The sequence below is a fragment of the Caretta caretta genome, chromosome 7, assembly GCF_965140235.1.
Source record: "Caretta caretta isolate rCarCar2 chromosome 7, rCarCar1.hap1, whole genome shotgun sequence".
In the NCBI taxonomy this organism is placed as follows: domain Eukaryota; kingdom Metazoa; phylum Chordata; order Testudines; family Cheloniidae; genus Caretta; species Caretta caretta.
In genome coordinates, this window is record NC_134212.1 from 77,528,406 (window position 1) to 77,544,190 (window position 15,785).

Genomic DNA, 15,785 nt, shown 5'->3' on the forward strand with positions numbered 1-15,785 from the left:
TGTCGTGTCCATTCTTTAGCATGGAAGGTTGTCCCTAAAACCTAAAGCGAAACAGTGCTAGGTCAAAGTTTCAACCCTAAAACCAAACAGGTATTTTGAGGTGTGTGGGTGATGCAAGGTTGTTCTGAAATCAAGAAGGTCTGAGTCGAGCACTCTCAGTAGAGAGAGTGAATTGAGGAGGCTGGACTGCAGTTTGTGTCCAAAAAACAAAAAAAATCTTTTAGTAGTCCACTAAAAAGACCAACTCTTGTTCAAAACATGCCTCTTTTTTTGAGATCAGCCATCATAAACATGGAAGACATTCAGACCTGGAGACCCCCAACTTCTTGAAAGAAAGCAGAATATTTTCAGTTAAGAGCCTGATTCAAAGCCCACTGAAGTCAGTGGGAAAAACTCATAGGGTATAATAAATTCGGACTCATGGAGCGCAGGTTGCAAGGCTATAAAATTGCAGCGTAGAGGTCCGGGCTCAGGCTGGAGCTCAGGCTCTGGTTCCGGGCAAAGGGAGAAGGTCCTGGAGCCCGAGTCAGCTGACATAGGCCAGCTGCAGGTGTTTTATTGCAGAGGATATATTCCCTCAATGATGTCAGTGGACTTTGGATCAGTCCCTAAATACAGAGGCTTTAGAAGAACTTGTGGGTGTGGAATCAAAGCCAGATTACCCGGCTTAGAGCAGTTCTGAATGATGGTAACCTATGCCGGATTTAGCATAGATTGGCCTCAGACACCTAGGTCCTTTGAAGCCCCAGTGCTCAACAGTTCCTCAAAAATAAACATTTTCCTCAAAGGTAGCTTGAGTCACAACCATTTCAATATTATAAAGTTTTGAAGCTGCCCACTTGAGAATTACCTGAAACATTAGTTGTGTCCATATATCCTTCAGACAGTCATTTGGAACTTTAAGTATTACTATATTAGACACTGAACATGTAATTAGATCCACTGTCTTGAAAGGGTTTAGTGCACTGCGACTGATTCAGCAAAGTACATGCCTATCATTAAGCATGCAAGTAGCCCCCACGATTAAAGTTCAGCCCATGCATAAATACCTTACTGAATTGGGGCCTATTGGATCTGATTGTAGGATTGGAGCTTTAGTTTTACCCCATTGGTCTTCACAGGCTAAAAAATTATCATTTCATATTGATTTAAAAATAAATCAACATTTTAAAAAAAAGAAAAATCAAGAAAAATATGAGGCTCCCTCCACACTATATCCTAAAAGGAAATAGATAATGCAATCTGAAGACCTGATGCTAACTATTTTAAGTATTAGCAAAATGTTGTTGAAAACCAGGATAGCTTAAAGATTATATTTTTGAAGAAAAAGGAATAGAGGATAAAGTTATAATTAATCCAAGGTGGATAATCTTACAGTTTCGGTTTTAGTAGAAAAAGGCTTCAGAAGTTCTGGGCATGTTACCAAAATTTTACATTTATCATACTTTTTTCCGTCTCCTTACCCCCTACCCCCTCCCAATAGAAACTTTTTGTTCAGCTAATCAGTGTATAATACATAAAATATCCAGTATTTAAAATGAAAGTGTCTCTCCTAAGCATAGGAGAGAAACAACAGTTAAATAATACGCCATTTGTATCAGTTAAGAGAAATATCAGACCAAAAGGATAAATTTCAGCTGATGTGATGCTGAAAAAATTTGCATTATTTGTTAGAATAAGAAAAGTTTATCATGTTTCTGAAAAAATATGCAAGCCATATAAAAATTATAGTAATACAGCAGTAAGATTTGGTGTAAGGAATTAGATCTGTTCACATTCAGTCATGGAAGTAAGGTAGCTGAGTGGAAAGGCGTTCCAGGGAGAAGTAGAACTGTCACTAATGCACTTGTGCACCATGAGGCTGTGACTGCACTAGCATTTGTCTTCAAATTTCCCACTTTGGCAGCTCCAGCAGTGGTAGCAACAGTGAAAGCAATAGTATGGACCAGCTGCCTCTGTTTTAACGATCATGCTATCTAGCTCAGGGGTTCTCACAACAAATTTTTGGGTGGCCTCAGAGTGTGGCCAACAACTCTTGCTGGTGGCCATACTAACAATTTTTCCTAAAATACTTAATTAAATTTAGGAACAATAGATATGCACATATACATGTCCAAATCATAGTAATTTATTTATGTAAGGTTTTTTTAAGACTCAGTAATAAAAATAATGTATAGTTGTCTCTATTCTTTACTGGACCTAAACAGAATAGAAACACAAATAAGGCTCTTTGCAAGTTCTTATTTTTTTTTGTGGTTGTTGTTTCTTTTGCTTTTTTGATTGTGATTTTTTTTCCCCCCTAAGACTTGCTAGCTGGTAAATTTTCTGCTGTGAAAAGTGATATTTGTATATGTATTAATATGACTGTTCAAAGCAAACTTATTCAGCCCCAGCAAACCCTGGCACAAATTAAGCCCTGGATAGGAAGGTGGACAGGGAGGCAGTGAGGCCCAGGGATGATGGTGGAGGTTGTGAGCCTGGGGCTGGAGCCTGAAACTAGAGCCTGCCACTGTGTGGATGAAGCCCGAAGCCCTGTGGCCAAAGCCTGCTCCTCTACCTCCAGGAAAGTGGGAAATTCACCAATTGCCTGCACCTTCAGCATTTGTGTCTCCAGAGGGGGGCAGGGCAAGAGGGAGAGAGGCCACTGCTTTGCGCCGCCCCCGTAACAGCCCAGATGGCTGTGGCCACAAGAAAAGGCCCTGGTGGCCACATTTGAGAAACACTGACTAGGCCTAGTCAGTATAGTTTTAGATAACATGATGGAGGATGTTATCTACACTATTGCTCCCACCATTACTACCAGTGGGGGAGCTCCAGTGGTGTTAGCAACAGATGGAAAGTATCTCTAGTGTAGACTAAGACAGCCAATTAACAATGTTTACATCCTGTAACCATGTTGTCTTAACTGTTTAAAAAAAAAAGCAACAAAATAAACTAAATATTGTTTTGTTTTTTGGTTTTTTTTAAAAAAAGCATATGTTGATAAAGAGTTATTTTACAGAAATGTAGCTCATACACTTAATACTGTAAATAAATGGTAACATATGACTGCTGTAGCTGATGTTTTCAAAAGTGACTGTGTGTTCTGCGCTATCATTAGAAAAGGGGTACAAGCATGATCCATCATCTTTGGACTACCTTTCTTTCAAGCATAATTTGCACCAATCTATATTCAGGGATATAATTTATAATGTAATCTGATGTACCTGAACACATTATAAATAAGATATAGAAACATCTAAGGTGCATTGCCTATATATGCAGCAGTATTTTTTCCAAAATGAGAAAGAAAAAAAAAGAATTTTTGGAGGAAGTGAAGTCTAGTAGTTTAAAACTGGAATGGGAATAAGTGCTATTGGATTCTATTCCCAACTGGAAAAGGAGTACTTGTGGCACCTTAGAGACTAACCAATTTATTTGAGCATGAGCTTTCGTGAGCTACAGCTCACTTCCGAAAGCTCATGCTCAAATAAATTGGTTAGTCTCTAAGGTGCCACAAGTACTCCTTTTCTTTTTGCGAATACAGACTAACACGGCTGTTCCTCTGAAACCTATTCCCAACTGGTGTGTGTACTGTATATTTTAACAAAAAAAGTCTATGTTCAAAAACAGATGTTTAGAATGGTATAATTTATTTTAATATGTATATATTTTAAATGCATCTGTGAACATCTAATTTCTTCATACTTCGGGTGGAAAAAGAAAAAGAGGCTTCAATTATATTTCAATTTTTGTGGTTTAAATTTAAAAACCAAGTTCAAAAAGACTGCAAAATATGATTTGATACTGTATGAAAAATAGGCTTGACATATGGGGAACTCAACTCATGAGGAATGTAAAGTCCAACAAAGGAGAAGTTTTATGGTATTGCAAAACGCGTACACCAGTGCACTCAGTTTTACTGTGTCAGCGCATGTCTCCTTTCGATAAAGAGCAAGACTCCAAGAAAAAAGTCATTTTGAAGTGGTGCAGCCCACACTTGGAGAATGACCCTTCCAGACCATCTCACTTTCCAGTTGTTTATTACCACCAACCTGCCACAAACATATCGAAAAGCACCTTCCTCTCTCAGCATTACTCGCCATGCAAGTTAGGAGTGCAACACAGCACAGTCAGCATTGGATTTGAAAGAGAAACAAGCGTGAAGCAAAAGAGAACGCCAGGATTTCCAAGCGCCTCCATATTTCATTTACTACAATGTTCATATTCTAGAGCAGAAACACTAGTTCTTACACAGTCAGCAAGTTCTTTTCTCACTTCATCCAGTGGCATCCAAGCCCCAGGCTGCAGTCAGTACCTTTCAGTCCCTAAGGCCGTTCAGGATTCTTTGCATTTGCAGGTGAGAGCGCCCTTGGCACACTCCCGCCAAACCTGCGCTAACCACCCTCAGCGACTGCAACCGACCACCCCTCCCTTCGCGGATCACTTCGGAGTTACCCCCGTCCTGCCGGGACAAACAGCCCCACTTCTGCTCGGCGCCCCCGGCTAGCCCTGCCAGCCAGGTGTGCGGCAGTCCCTCGGCCCCAGCAACGCTCCGAGCAGGGGCACCGGGACGCAAGCCCAGAAGAGAGCGAGAGGCGGTGAAGGGAGCGAAAAGGGGGACCGCGAGCGATGGAGAGGCGCAAGGGGCGAGAAGGCTGCGGGCTCACCTGATCCGCGCCTCCGCTCGCCCCGCCTGGGGGAGAGGAGGAGGCCATGTTGGGGGGGCTCCTAGGCGCTTTCCCCACCTCCCCTCCTGCTCAGCTTGGCTGGCGGGGCGGGGCGGGGCTGCGCTTGGCTCCCACTTCGCAGTCCCTCGGACTCCGGCGCTAGCTCCCCGGGCTCGGGCTTTGCCGCCGCGCCGCGGGCGAGAGCTGCCCCAGGTCTCCGCCCCTGCGAGGCGGAGGGGGAGCGGCTGGGTCAGGTCCCGCGGCCGCGTCGCCTGGGCGCGTCTCTCCTGCAGGGGTAAGTTTCCAGGCTCCGGAGCACGGGGCCGGCCCCGCCCCGCTTGCCGGGAAACTGGGCGCGGCTTCGCGCGCGGCGCAAAGGTGAAGCGCTCCGGGAGAGGGAAAGGTGCGCGGCCCAGGAAGTTTGCGCTGAGTAGAGGGGCGCAAATGGCAGAGCCGGGAGCCAGACGCTCCTGCCGGAGGAGAGCGAGGATGGCTCGATCGCAGGTGCCCTTTGCCAAGCCAGCGGCAATGGATGGGAGCGGCAGAGAAGCGGGAAAGTTAGCGAAGGGTCGGTGTGTTTGCTCAGGGGCTGCTTGAAAGACCGCCCCAGCCCTGTACACTGCGGCGTGCTGTTCCGAAGAGAGGTTTCCAAACAAAGCCCACAGCGCAGAGGCCTGGCACTAGGTTACCCAGCCCTGCCTACGGCCAAGACAGAAAGCAGCCCGAGTCGGTGATGTGGTGGCCTCTGAGCACAGTTAGGACGTGGCAAGTAGTTGCACCTGGCTATTTGAAATGGAGAGACTGTTTCAGTTCTTTTCGTTGATTGTCCCCCTAGGTAGAGTGGCTTATTACACAAAACTAGACAGATACAAAGTTGTTCTCAATCAAAAACAAAAGCACATGGAAATAAAACCCTGCTACAATGTACCAGCTTTCTTACTTTGCTTGCTGGGCTGGGGGAACATGCCACAAAAGCATCTGCTTAGTTAAGGGCTATTGGGGCAATTTTTCAAGTGGACGGTTTTCCTTTTGCTGCTGAAAACTGATTATAAAATTTAATTTACAGTCCCCTTTTTTGCACCTGGAAAAGACTGAGTGCAGTTCTTTTGCTTGGGATTACTGTATTATGAAGGCAAATTAGGCAGTTACAGGTGCAAGCATTCAATATTGTACCCCTCTTTCAGTTTTCATGGTGCAACATTAGTGAGAACACCTTGAACCCATAAAAAGGAGACTAAGCTGTAGCCCTTTGGGAAAATTTACTCCTTACCTGTTTTTAAATAGTGATTATTGATTATTCACTATAAATAATATTCAGAGTAGCAGCCCTGTTAGTCTGTACCTGCAAAAAGAACAGGAGTACTTGTGGCACTTTAGAGACTAACAAATGTATTAACAAATATGAATTAGTGGGTTTTAGCCCACAAAAGCTTATGCTCAAATAAATGTTAGTCTCTAAGGTGACACAAGTACTCCTGTTCTTTTTATAAATAGTATAGTGATTAATACATTTTCTGTAAAAGAAAATTGAACCTCACACTACTGGAAGAGTAATGTTAAAATACATTATCAGTAACAAGTGTTTATGTACAAAATTAGCAGCTGATAGTTGTTCATAATATATATTATGTAGTCTGAGTCATGGTCTGGAAAAGTTTATCAAGATTAAAGGATATAAAGCACAAAGTGTAGCATTACATACCAAAAGTGGTGCCTCTTAAAACATTCACTTAATTATTTGTTTTGAATTATGCTTTTTAAAAATCTCTTTTGGGATTTTTAAAAATTAAACTGAGTAATATATTTCATCATAATCATAAATATATATAACAATTTACAAGTACGGTATGACGATGCAAGGTATTGAAAAAGCTACAACTGAAAATGGCTGTGCTGTGGATTTGGATCTCTCTATCTTGTCTGTTGCATTTTCTTGTTCCTCTCAGAGGCTTGGTTCTGATGTTCCAATTCATTTCTGGGTTGTATTACAGCTTAGTTTGTTCAGAAGAATTTTAAGTTCTTTAGGATAGGGACCAACTTTTTCTTCTGTGTTTGTACAGTTCCTAGCACAGTAAGGTCCTGTTCCATGACTGACTCCTATGTGTTCTGGTAATATGAATAATTGTTAATTTTTCTTAACAGTGATACAGAGTTTAAATAAACAGTTTACTTTATTAAACATTCATTTACAGTGGAATTTTGTTGCACATAACCTAATTCAGTAGTCCTCCACCACCTTAATACATAAATGTCTTCAGGATTCTGGCCTAAGTCAGTGAAGCTACTGATGCATGTAAAGTTACGCACTAAGTGGAAGTGTTTGTGGGAAACTGGGTTTTTTGGCTGCTTTCTTATTAACTGCCAGTCCTGTCTACCCAACCAAATGAACAGTATTGAACCATAATGATACATATAGGCTGTCTCTAGATTACAGAAATGAACCCCTGGTAGGATTGCAATGGTATAAACAAACAGCACCAGTACAGTGCATCCATATGCACTAGACTGGATTACACACTAGCACTCTAGTCCATCACTTATTTTCAGTTGTGGAAGCTTGATATATTGTGGTCTCAGAGCTTGTCTACACTTACAGCACTCCAGCTGTGCCATTGTAGCATTTAGTGAAGAAGCTACCTACCCAGGTGGGAGAGCTTCTCCCATCAGCATAGGTACTTATCCTCCTCAAGAGCAATGTTGACAGGAGAAGAGCTACCATCAACATAGTGCTGTCTACACCAGGAGTTCAGTCGATATAACTGCATCACAGGTATCAGAGGGGTAACCGTGTTAGTCTGTATCCACAAAAACAACGAGAAGAAGTGGGTTTTTTACCCATGAAAGCTTCTGCCCAAATAAATCCGTTAGTTTTTAAAGGTGCCACCGGATTCCTCATTGTTTTTGCATCACAAGTGTGATTTTTCCACACACCTGAGCAACAAGTTCATAGTTTAGACCAGGTCTCAGACTGTCAACTTAATGTCTTTCCATCTCAAAAAGTCACTGTTAGTGTCAGTCTTTCATGAGCGCCAGAATAATCTCCCCCCGCCCCCAAGTCTTTACTCCTACCTTGTGTGTATATCCTTGGACAATAATATCACCCTTAGGGAAAGAGGTGCAGAATGAAAGCATTCAGGGTTTAGTTGTCTTATTTTCAGATCGTGAAACAAAGTAACTTTATAACTTAGATTACAGAAGTTACACTCTTCAGATTTATAAGAAAAGCCTGTTCCCATCCTACCTGCAGTGTTCGTTCTGGCAATTTTTGTCAGATCCACATGTGCTAAACCAGCAATAAGCAGACCAGGGTGTAAGTTTGCTTATATCCAAATCAGGTAAATAGAGCCCATAGATTTTCATCTCAGTTGACTCATCTGGAAAAACATGCATCCATTCTTGGCAGTTGGAACTGTACCTTGGGGGAAGAAAAGTTCACTTCCCTTATTTCAATGAAGGAATTTAACCCAGACTATGCCAAACACCGTATGGGATTTATACATACTACCATAGTGCATTTGATCCTGTACAACACTGTTACATGGAGTGTGGTGTATAAACATAAGACAAGAAGTGATGAGCAGGTCAAAGAAGCAGGGGAAGCCAAACCTGCAGTAATAATAAGAGCTATGCTGCACAGCTACTGAGTTATTCCCGCCTAAAAGGAGGAATGAGATTAAGGAGAGGAGTTTAGAGCTCAGCACTTTATTTTTAGAAGGCGCACTTAATGCCATGTTATCTCAGCCACAAACAATGTCCACCACACCTGCCCCTTAATTTTTACCCTGAACTCCCAAGAGTAATACCAGGTCTCCACTTAAAAGTTTTGCCAGCATAGCTATGTCAGTTAGGGATGTGATTTTTTTACGCTATAGCAATGCCAGCAAAAGTACTAGTGTAGAAGCAATCATGCTGGCAAAACTTCTATTGACCTCCATGGAGCCAAGATTTCACCCTTGAGTTACAGACACATGAATAAACTAAGCAGGCAAAAACATTTCCTCTAATACACATTTAATCTATTTTAAATTAAGACTCTGTATGTAGTATTTTAATCAGTTAATTTACTTGTGTTATTGCCTGGCTTCTCCCTGGGTTAGTACTGTATACACTATAATCACAGTGTAATGTACAGTGAACTACTCAGTGCTCATTCTATCTCAAATTCAAATAGTTTTGGATGAGTTATAGAACATTGTGGTTAAATTTAATGACATGGGACTAAAGTTGCTTCTTTCCAGCTTCCATCCTTTTTGCTTACTTTCATACCCTTTTCAGGAAATAGATTATTTTTTCTTGTTTTACTGGCAAGATGTGAAAAAGCTAGTACAATACATGAAAAACAAAATTTGATATCCGGAACTGTCCCTTCATAGCCAGAGACACTTAATAGGTTAAAGTAATCAATTAAGTGTGTACTGGAGCTATACATTAAAGAGAGACCAGCACTGTAACATGATATTGCTTTCCTAAAATGTAGCTTAGGTTATGTCTACACTACAGTCTATGTCAGCAAAACTTCTGTCACTCAGGGGCGTGAATATTCCCCATTCACTCTTCTCCCCCCCCCCCCGAGCAACATAAGTTATACTGACATAAGCATATGTGTGCACAGCACTACGTCAGCAGGAGAACTTCTCCCACTAACATAGCTTATGCCGCTCGCAGAGTTGGGTTTTTTTATGCCAATGGGAGAGCTCTCTCCTGTCAGTATAGAACATCTTCACCACACATGCTACAGCGATACAGCTATATCAGTACAGCTATGATGCTGCACTGCAGTACATATAGACATACCCTAAGTCTCTCCTACTGTATTTTTGTATTGACATACTAACAGCAGTGTTCTTCTCTTTGTAATTTATTTTAAAGCAAAAAAGCAATTGGTTGTGTTTCTCTGCTATTTTGAGTACAGTGAACACAATTTATTTTAAATACTCAAATTAATATTCATAAATGAGTCAAACTTGTTTAAACCACATTATTATTTAAAGAACAGAATACACTTCTCTTTACTTTACAGAAATGCCATTGCTGAGGAGAATATAATTAATATATAAAAGACAAGACTATATTGACTCTTGCAGCTGCCCTCTAGTCAGAAAATAAGAGTGTTGTTCAGAGGATTACATTGGATTCTTATCCACAGATACATCTCCCATACTATAATATGGTATTATGGGTTGGTTCATGCATTCCTTCTGCACCAAAATTTTCAACTAAAATGAAAAGGAGTTTGAGGTGCACAATTTTAGTATGTTACTATTTCCCATTCATGTAACCAAAATGGCAATTAATATTAAATTTCCAAGGTGCTGCAAGAAATTTTACATATGCAATTCTATTGAATTTAATGGAAGCAGCCAGTCTACCATCTTATGAAACATTTAGAAAATGTAATTAAACCTCTATTTCAAATTATGAACCTGGTGTGAACAAGTTCAATGCTAGATCCTTTTACTATCCCTTCAGATACTTTTGACAGTGATGCAATCTTCTCTCAGTATTACTATATTTACTGTTTGCTTATGGTAATACTCAGTGTGGTACTTTCCGGCACTTTCCAGACAGAAAAGAGGGCATGGTTCCTGTCTTAAGGACCTCACAAGCTACGGCTAGACAGACAAAAGTTAGGGGAAGTGAAACCAGAATAGGCTTGGTAGGGATGGCATGGCAGAAAAAATAAGAATTCTGGTTCATGAAAAAAGCTGAGGTTTAAGAGTTTGTTTTCGTTCAGACTTGCTACATTGCATTGACCAAGACAAGCAGACAAGAGATATTGACAACTGCTAGTATCTCCGGTATATTGCCACAAATTACTGCATCTGGCACATGCAAACCCATGTGCGGGACATCTTGGGAAGGACAAGATGCAATCTAGGGTCCTAGCCCTATTCTTAAAGGCACCTGGACAAAAGGAAGTCGAGAATTTCTGTGCATCATGTCCCGAATGCCAATTAATGGCTTCTAAGGGAATCTTGTGGGCTACCTTGATGAAGACTACCTTTGAAGAAATTGGAGTAGATGTTACAGGTCCCCTAGAGAAGGGCACCTCTGGACTTCAGCATATACTAGTCGTCATGGACTGTGCCACCAGATACTTGGAAGCTATACCATTCCAGTCTACAAATCCTAAGATTATCATTAACGAGCTGCTGAAGGTCTTTGTGTAGGTAGTGTTTTCCAAAGAAGTCCTGACGGACCAGGGGACAAATTTCACATCCTGGCTGGTGAAAGAAGTTTGGGAACTATTAAAAATCAAAGTATTATGCAAATCCATATATGCTCTAGTAGAAAGATTCAGACACTCAAGAGAATACTCAAGAAATTCATTGACCAGGATCCCTGACACTGGGAACAACTACTCCCAGCCTTACTCTTCGCTATCAGAGAGGTGCCCCAAGTCTCAACATGGTTTTTGCCCTTCAGACTGCTATATGGAGGACAACCAAATGGCCAAACTCAACCTGGTATGGGAAACCTGGGAAAGCCATGCACAGAGAGTGGACAACATATTGCAGTATGTTTTTTAGTTATGTGAGAGACTGGAGGCTATGGAGGCATACACTGGACAAAAATCTCAAAGAAGCACAGGAACAATAATGAAAGCATAATAAAGGGGTGTGGATGCGTGTCTTTCAGCCAGGCGTCAGAGTCCTGTTACTTCTTCCAAGCTTGGAATCAAAGTTAGTAGACAAGTGGCAAGGCCCTTATTAGGCTGTAAAGAAAGTGGGGACTGTAGACTACTTGATCAGACAACCAAGGAAGAAAAACAAACCACAAATTTACCACAAACTTACTGAAGTCCTGGAAAAAGCCACGTAAAACCTTTTCGTCACACCATATCCTGAGGAACTGGTACTAGGACTCCAAGTTAATGGCTGCCTAAAAGAAAGCCCAGTACCCCTTGGAAAGAACCTAAACCATAAGCAAAGGGAATGGGTACTCCAGCTGGTGACCACTTTCCACAGGTATTCTCAGCTCTCCGTAGGAAGGTGTTCCTGGCACAGTATCACACTAATACAGAACCCCATAAGGTAACATGGGAAGTGCTCTGACCAATCCCCAGCAAGTTGAGGGGATGGGGGCCATCGAAAGAGAGATCAAGACCATGTTAGAATTTAAAGTGATAGAAGAATCCCAGAGGGACTGGAGGAGCCTTTTTGTGCTTGTCCCAAAGCCAGATGGCTCACTATGTTTGTGTGTAGATTTCAGAAAAGTGAACTCAGTTTCCAAATGTAATGCCTACCCCATGCCACAAGCCATGCCATGAACTCCTAGACCCACTGGGAGAATCCCAATACATCACCACTTTGAATTTGACAAAAGGGTGTTGGCAGATCCCCTTAACACTGTATTCCTAGGAGAAGACAACTTTCTCTATGCTACTCAGCATATTTCATTTTAAGACCATGCCCTTTGGGTTACATGGGGTGGCAGCCACTTTTCAACATTTGATTAACAGGTTACTCCGATAGCACAATCAACATGCAGTGGCATACTTAAACAGCATAGTTATCTATAACAAGGATTGAGATTCTCATCTAGCTGCTGTTCTCCAGTCACTGAGAGAAGCTGGGTTAATGGCAAAGCCTGCTAAATGTGCAGTAGGAAAGGAAGAAGCCTGTTACCTAGGCCACTGAGTTGAAGGAGGACAAGTCTACCCCTTAGTGGGTAAAGTTCATGCCTTAGGCATACAAGAGCCCTATGACCAAAAGGCAAATGCATGCCTTTTTAGGCTTAGCTGGCTATTACCGCCAGTTCATACCCCATTTTGCCACCATATAGTGTCCCTGCTAACTGACCTAACTAGACCACCCCTTGATGGGTGCTGTGAACAGCCACCTGCAGAAGTGCCTTTCAAAAACTCAAGGCCATACTCTGCAGACACACACTGCTATATAGCTCAAACGTCAAAAAGGAATTCATGCTACAAATAAACACATTGGAGGTAGTTCTAGGGGCAGTCCTTTCTCAAGAGATAGATAGAGAACACCTGACAGTATATTACTGGAAACTCTTCTCCACAAAAACATCTGATGAAGTGAGCTGTAGCTCACGAAAGCTCATGCTCAAATAAATTGGTTAGTCTCTAAGGTGCCACAAGTACTCCTTTTCTTTTTGCGAATACAGACTAACACGGCTGTTCCTCTGAAATCTTCTCCACAAGAAAGTATATCAGTGATAAGGGGGGGGGGGGGGAAGAGAGAGAGTACTTGGCTGCCAAATGGGCAATAAAGAACCTGCAGTACTGCCTCCTAGAAAATGAGTTCACACTAGTTATTGATCATGCTCCCTTGCGCTGACTACATGTGATAAATAAAAGACACATCCAAGGATAATGATGGTACCTGTTGCTAGAACCATATGCCTTTCAGATGCAGCACCAGACAGGAAGTTTGCATTGCAGCACTGATTTTCTGTTCAGGGAAGTAGCCAACACCAGCCAAGGCCAAGCCTTGGCCTTACAGGGGAGAATATGTAATGGGAGTCTTCAAACCCCATTCTGAACCTAGAGAGGGCAGAGGAGAGTCTCTCCTATTTACAAGCCAGCAGCTTGATCACACCCCATGCAGCTGCCAGAGCTGTCAATCATGGATACAGGCACCGACAGCTGCAACCAATAGAGAAAACAGAACCTGCTATAAAAGGGAGAGTACAGAGAAGGAAATGGAGGCAGAAAGGGGTAATAGTACTACACCATGCTGCCTCCAAGAAAACAGCCAAGAGATTGCAAGCCCTAAAATTGAAGGATAGATAGACTTAATTGGAGAGGAGGGTACAGGAATCGAGCTGACTGAGAACAAAGTCGGGAGGATCAGCCAGGAGAAGCAGAGACATCTCGAAAGATCACCCCAAGAGATACTGGCAGACCCCCTCAGAATATCATCTGTGGGAGATACTTTTGCAGAGGTAGCTTCCCACTCCTCCCCAAGTGCAGTTGCAGGGAGGCCAACCCACCCCTACTCAATGCTATGGAGACAGGTGTGCCCTTCTCCCCAAAATGAAAAGGAGTACTTGTGGCACCTTTGCGACTAACCAATTTATTTGAGCATGAGCTTTCGTGAGCTACAGCTCACTTCATCGGATGCATACCGTGGAAACTGCAGCAGACTTTATATACACACAGAGAATATGAAACAATACCTCCTCCCACCCCACTGTCCTGTTAGTAATATGCAGGACAGTGGGGTGGGAGGAGGTATTGTTTCATATTCTCTGTGTGTATATAAAGTCTGCTGCAGTTTCCACGGTATGCATCCGATGAAGTGAGCTGTAGCTCACGAAAGCTCATGCTCAAATAAATTGGTTAGTCTCTAAGGTGCCACAAGTACTCCTTTTCTTTTTGCGAATACAGACTAATACGGCTGTTACTCTGAAACCTCCCCAAAATGGTATTTAACAGTGAGTTAAAGCAATAATCTGTTGCCTTTATTCACGCTGACATATCTAACACAGAAGCTGGAGTAATTGCTCTCCTTACACACTCTATAGAGTGAATGGGACAGAAGGCACTTGGCTTCCTGAGCAATACATCGGTCCAATGACAGCACGGTACTGGTGCATTTGAAGAGCAAGCACCAGGATGCGTCAGCAAACCTGCACAGAAACTAGAGAATTGCAAACCTTGCTTGAAAATGAATTTCTCACTGTGGTTGCTAAGTAATAGAACTTTATATTTGAAAATAGTATTTTCAAGTTGCTGGTATTCCTTTAAAATGACACAATACCCATAATCATCAGCCTTTGATAGTGTAATTTGAGCATTATCAACACTACCAATAGGCAAGTTGTGTACTTATGAGTCTGAAGCCAGCTTCATTACCACTCAATATAAAAAATAAATGTAATTTTGTGTTCATATTTATTATTTGTCTGTACTACCCTCTAGTGGAAGTCTGAGCAACCTATCCAGAATGGCCTCCTTTCCCTCAAAATAATTCTACTACAGAATCATAAATGACTATATGAGCTAGCTATGCTTTTGTTTGTTTGTTTGGAAAATAGACTATAGGTGTCCAGCTTTTTAGGTAAGGGCTCTGACGCTACGCTTATGGAATGTTTCTGTGAATTCAGCACTCCTGGTGTCCTATATGAAGAACATGGCAAAATTTGTCAAGTTTATCCTTAATAATAGTTTGCACTTGTCTTCTTTCATCCGAGGATCTCAAAATACATTCTAAAAACAGTCTCATAACTGCTCACTGAGGTATGTATGTATGTATTATTATACCCATTTTACAGATAGGTACTGTGACATTCCCCAGGGTACAATCTGGACAGCTGTATCCCCTCACTTCTCCAACCTGGGGTACCTTTTATGCTGCTTCACTGTGAGAGCAACCTGTCCTAGCACTGCTCACGTACAGCCTTTAGGAGTAATTTACATGCAAGCTATATTGTCTGAGCTAACCACTCCTGAATTACATACAGGGAAACACCAGCAAACTCACAGTCCCAGACCTTCCCCCAGAAATCTGCATCCCATACTTCCCAGCTCTCTCCTTCTGGACAATACAAGCTCATAGAAAGTCAGTCATTTCATTAATAGAAAATGATATGCACAAACCCTGTTACCTCAGAATGGAGGTTCCCAAATACTTCAGTCCAAACACACTGGTTTAGATAAAACAATATGTGACGTTGTCTGATTAAAATATAATTATTGCAAACCATTGTTGCTATCACTGCTATATAATTTCAGCAAATCTTATACAAAATATAACTTATGGACAGAAAGGGTTAAACAGCTTGCAGGCTAACTAACCCAAAGCCGACCTTTAAAGACATGTGGGGAGATAATGTTTGTGTTTTTGTGCATTTACATATGTATGGGTAGTGGTCAACAATGTAATCAACAGTCCCTGTCTATGCTGTATTCTGATAATTCAGAAATCAAAAGAATATCCTAGCATTTAAATGAATTGTAATCACGGGATATCTCTGTATGCATCTCTCTTTGAACTGTATAGCAAATGGTGGAGGAACAGGCAATTGTCTTATGTTAATTCTTATAGCTAAGTACTGTTGATAGACTGTCTAATGGATAAATTGCCTTATGTTAATCTGTGTGAATAATTAATGACTATGCTTAGGAAATGAGGGCCTATTATTCCCTGAGGGACTCCAACTTGTCAA

The 15,785-nt window shown here is 41.7% G+C and overlaps 1 protein-coding gene across 1 annotated transcript in view; it reads right to left on the reverse strand.

Moving 5' to 3' along the window:
* Positions 1–4,824, reverse strand: part of ANK3 (ankyrin 3) — a 558,892-nt gene extending 554,068 nt beyond the window's left edge. Inside the window, exon 1 of the mRNA XM_075130811.1 lies at positions 4,650–4,824. Within this exon, the coding sequence (XP_074986912.1) occupies positions 4,650–4,697 (48 nt within the window). The 5' untranslated portion in view covers positions 4,698–4,824. The remainder of the gene's footprint in view (positions 1–4,649) is intronic.
* Between the last annotated feature and the right edge of the window lie 10,961 nt (positions 4,825–15,785).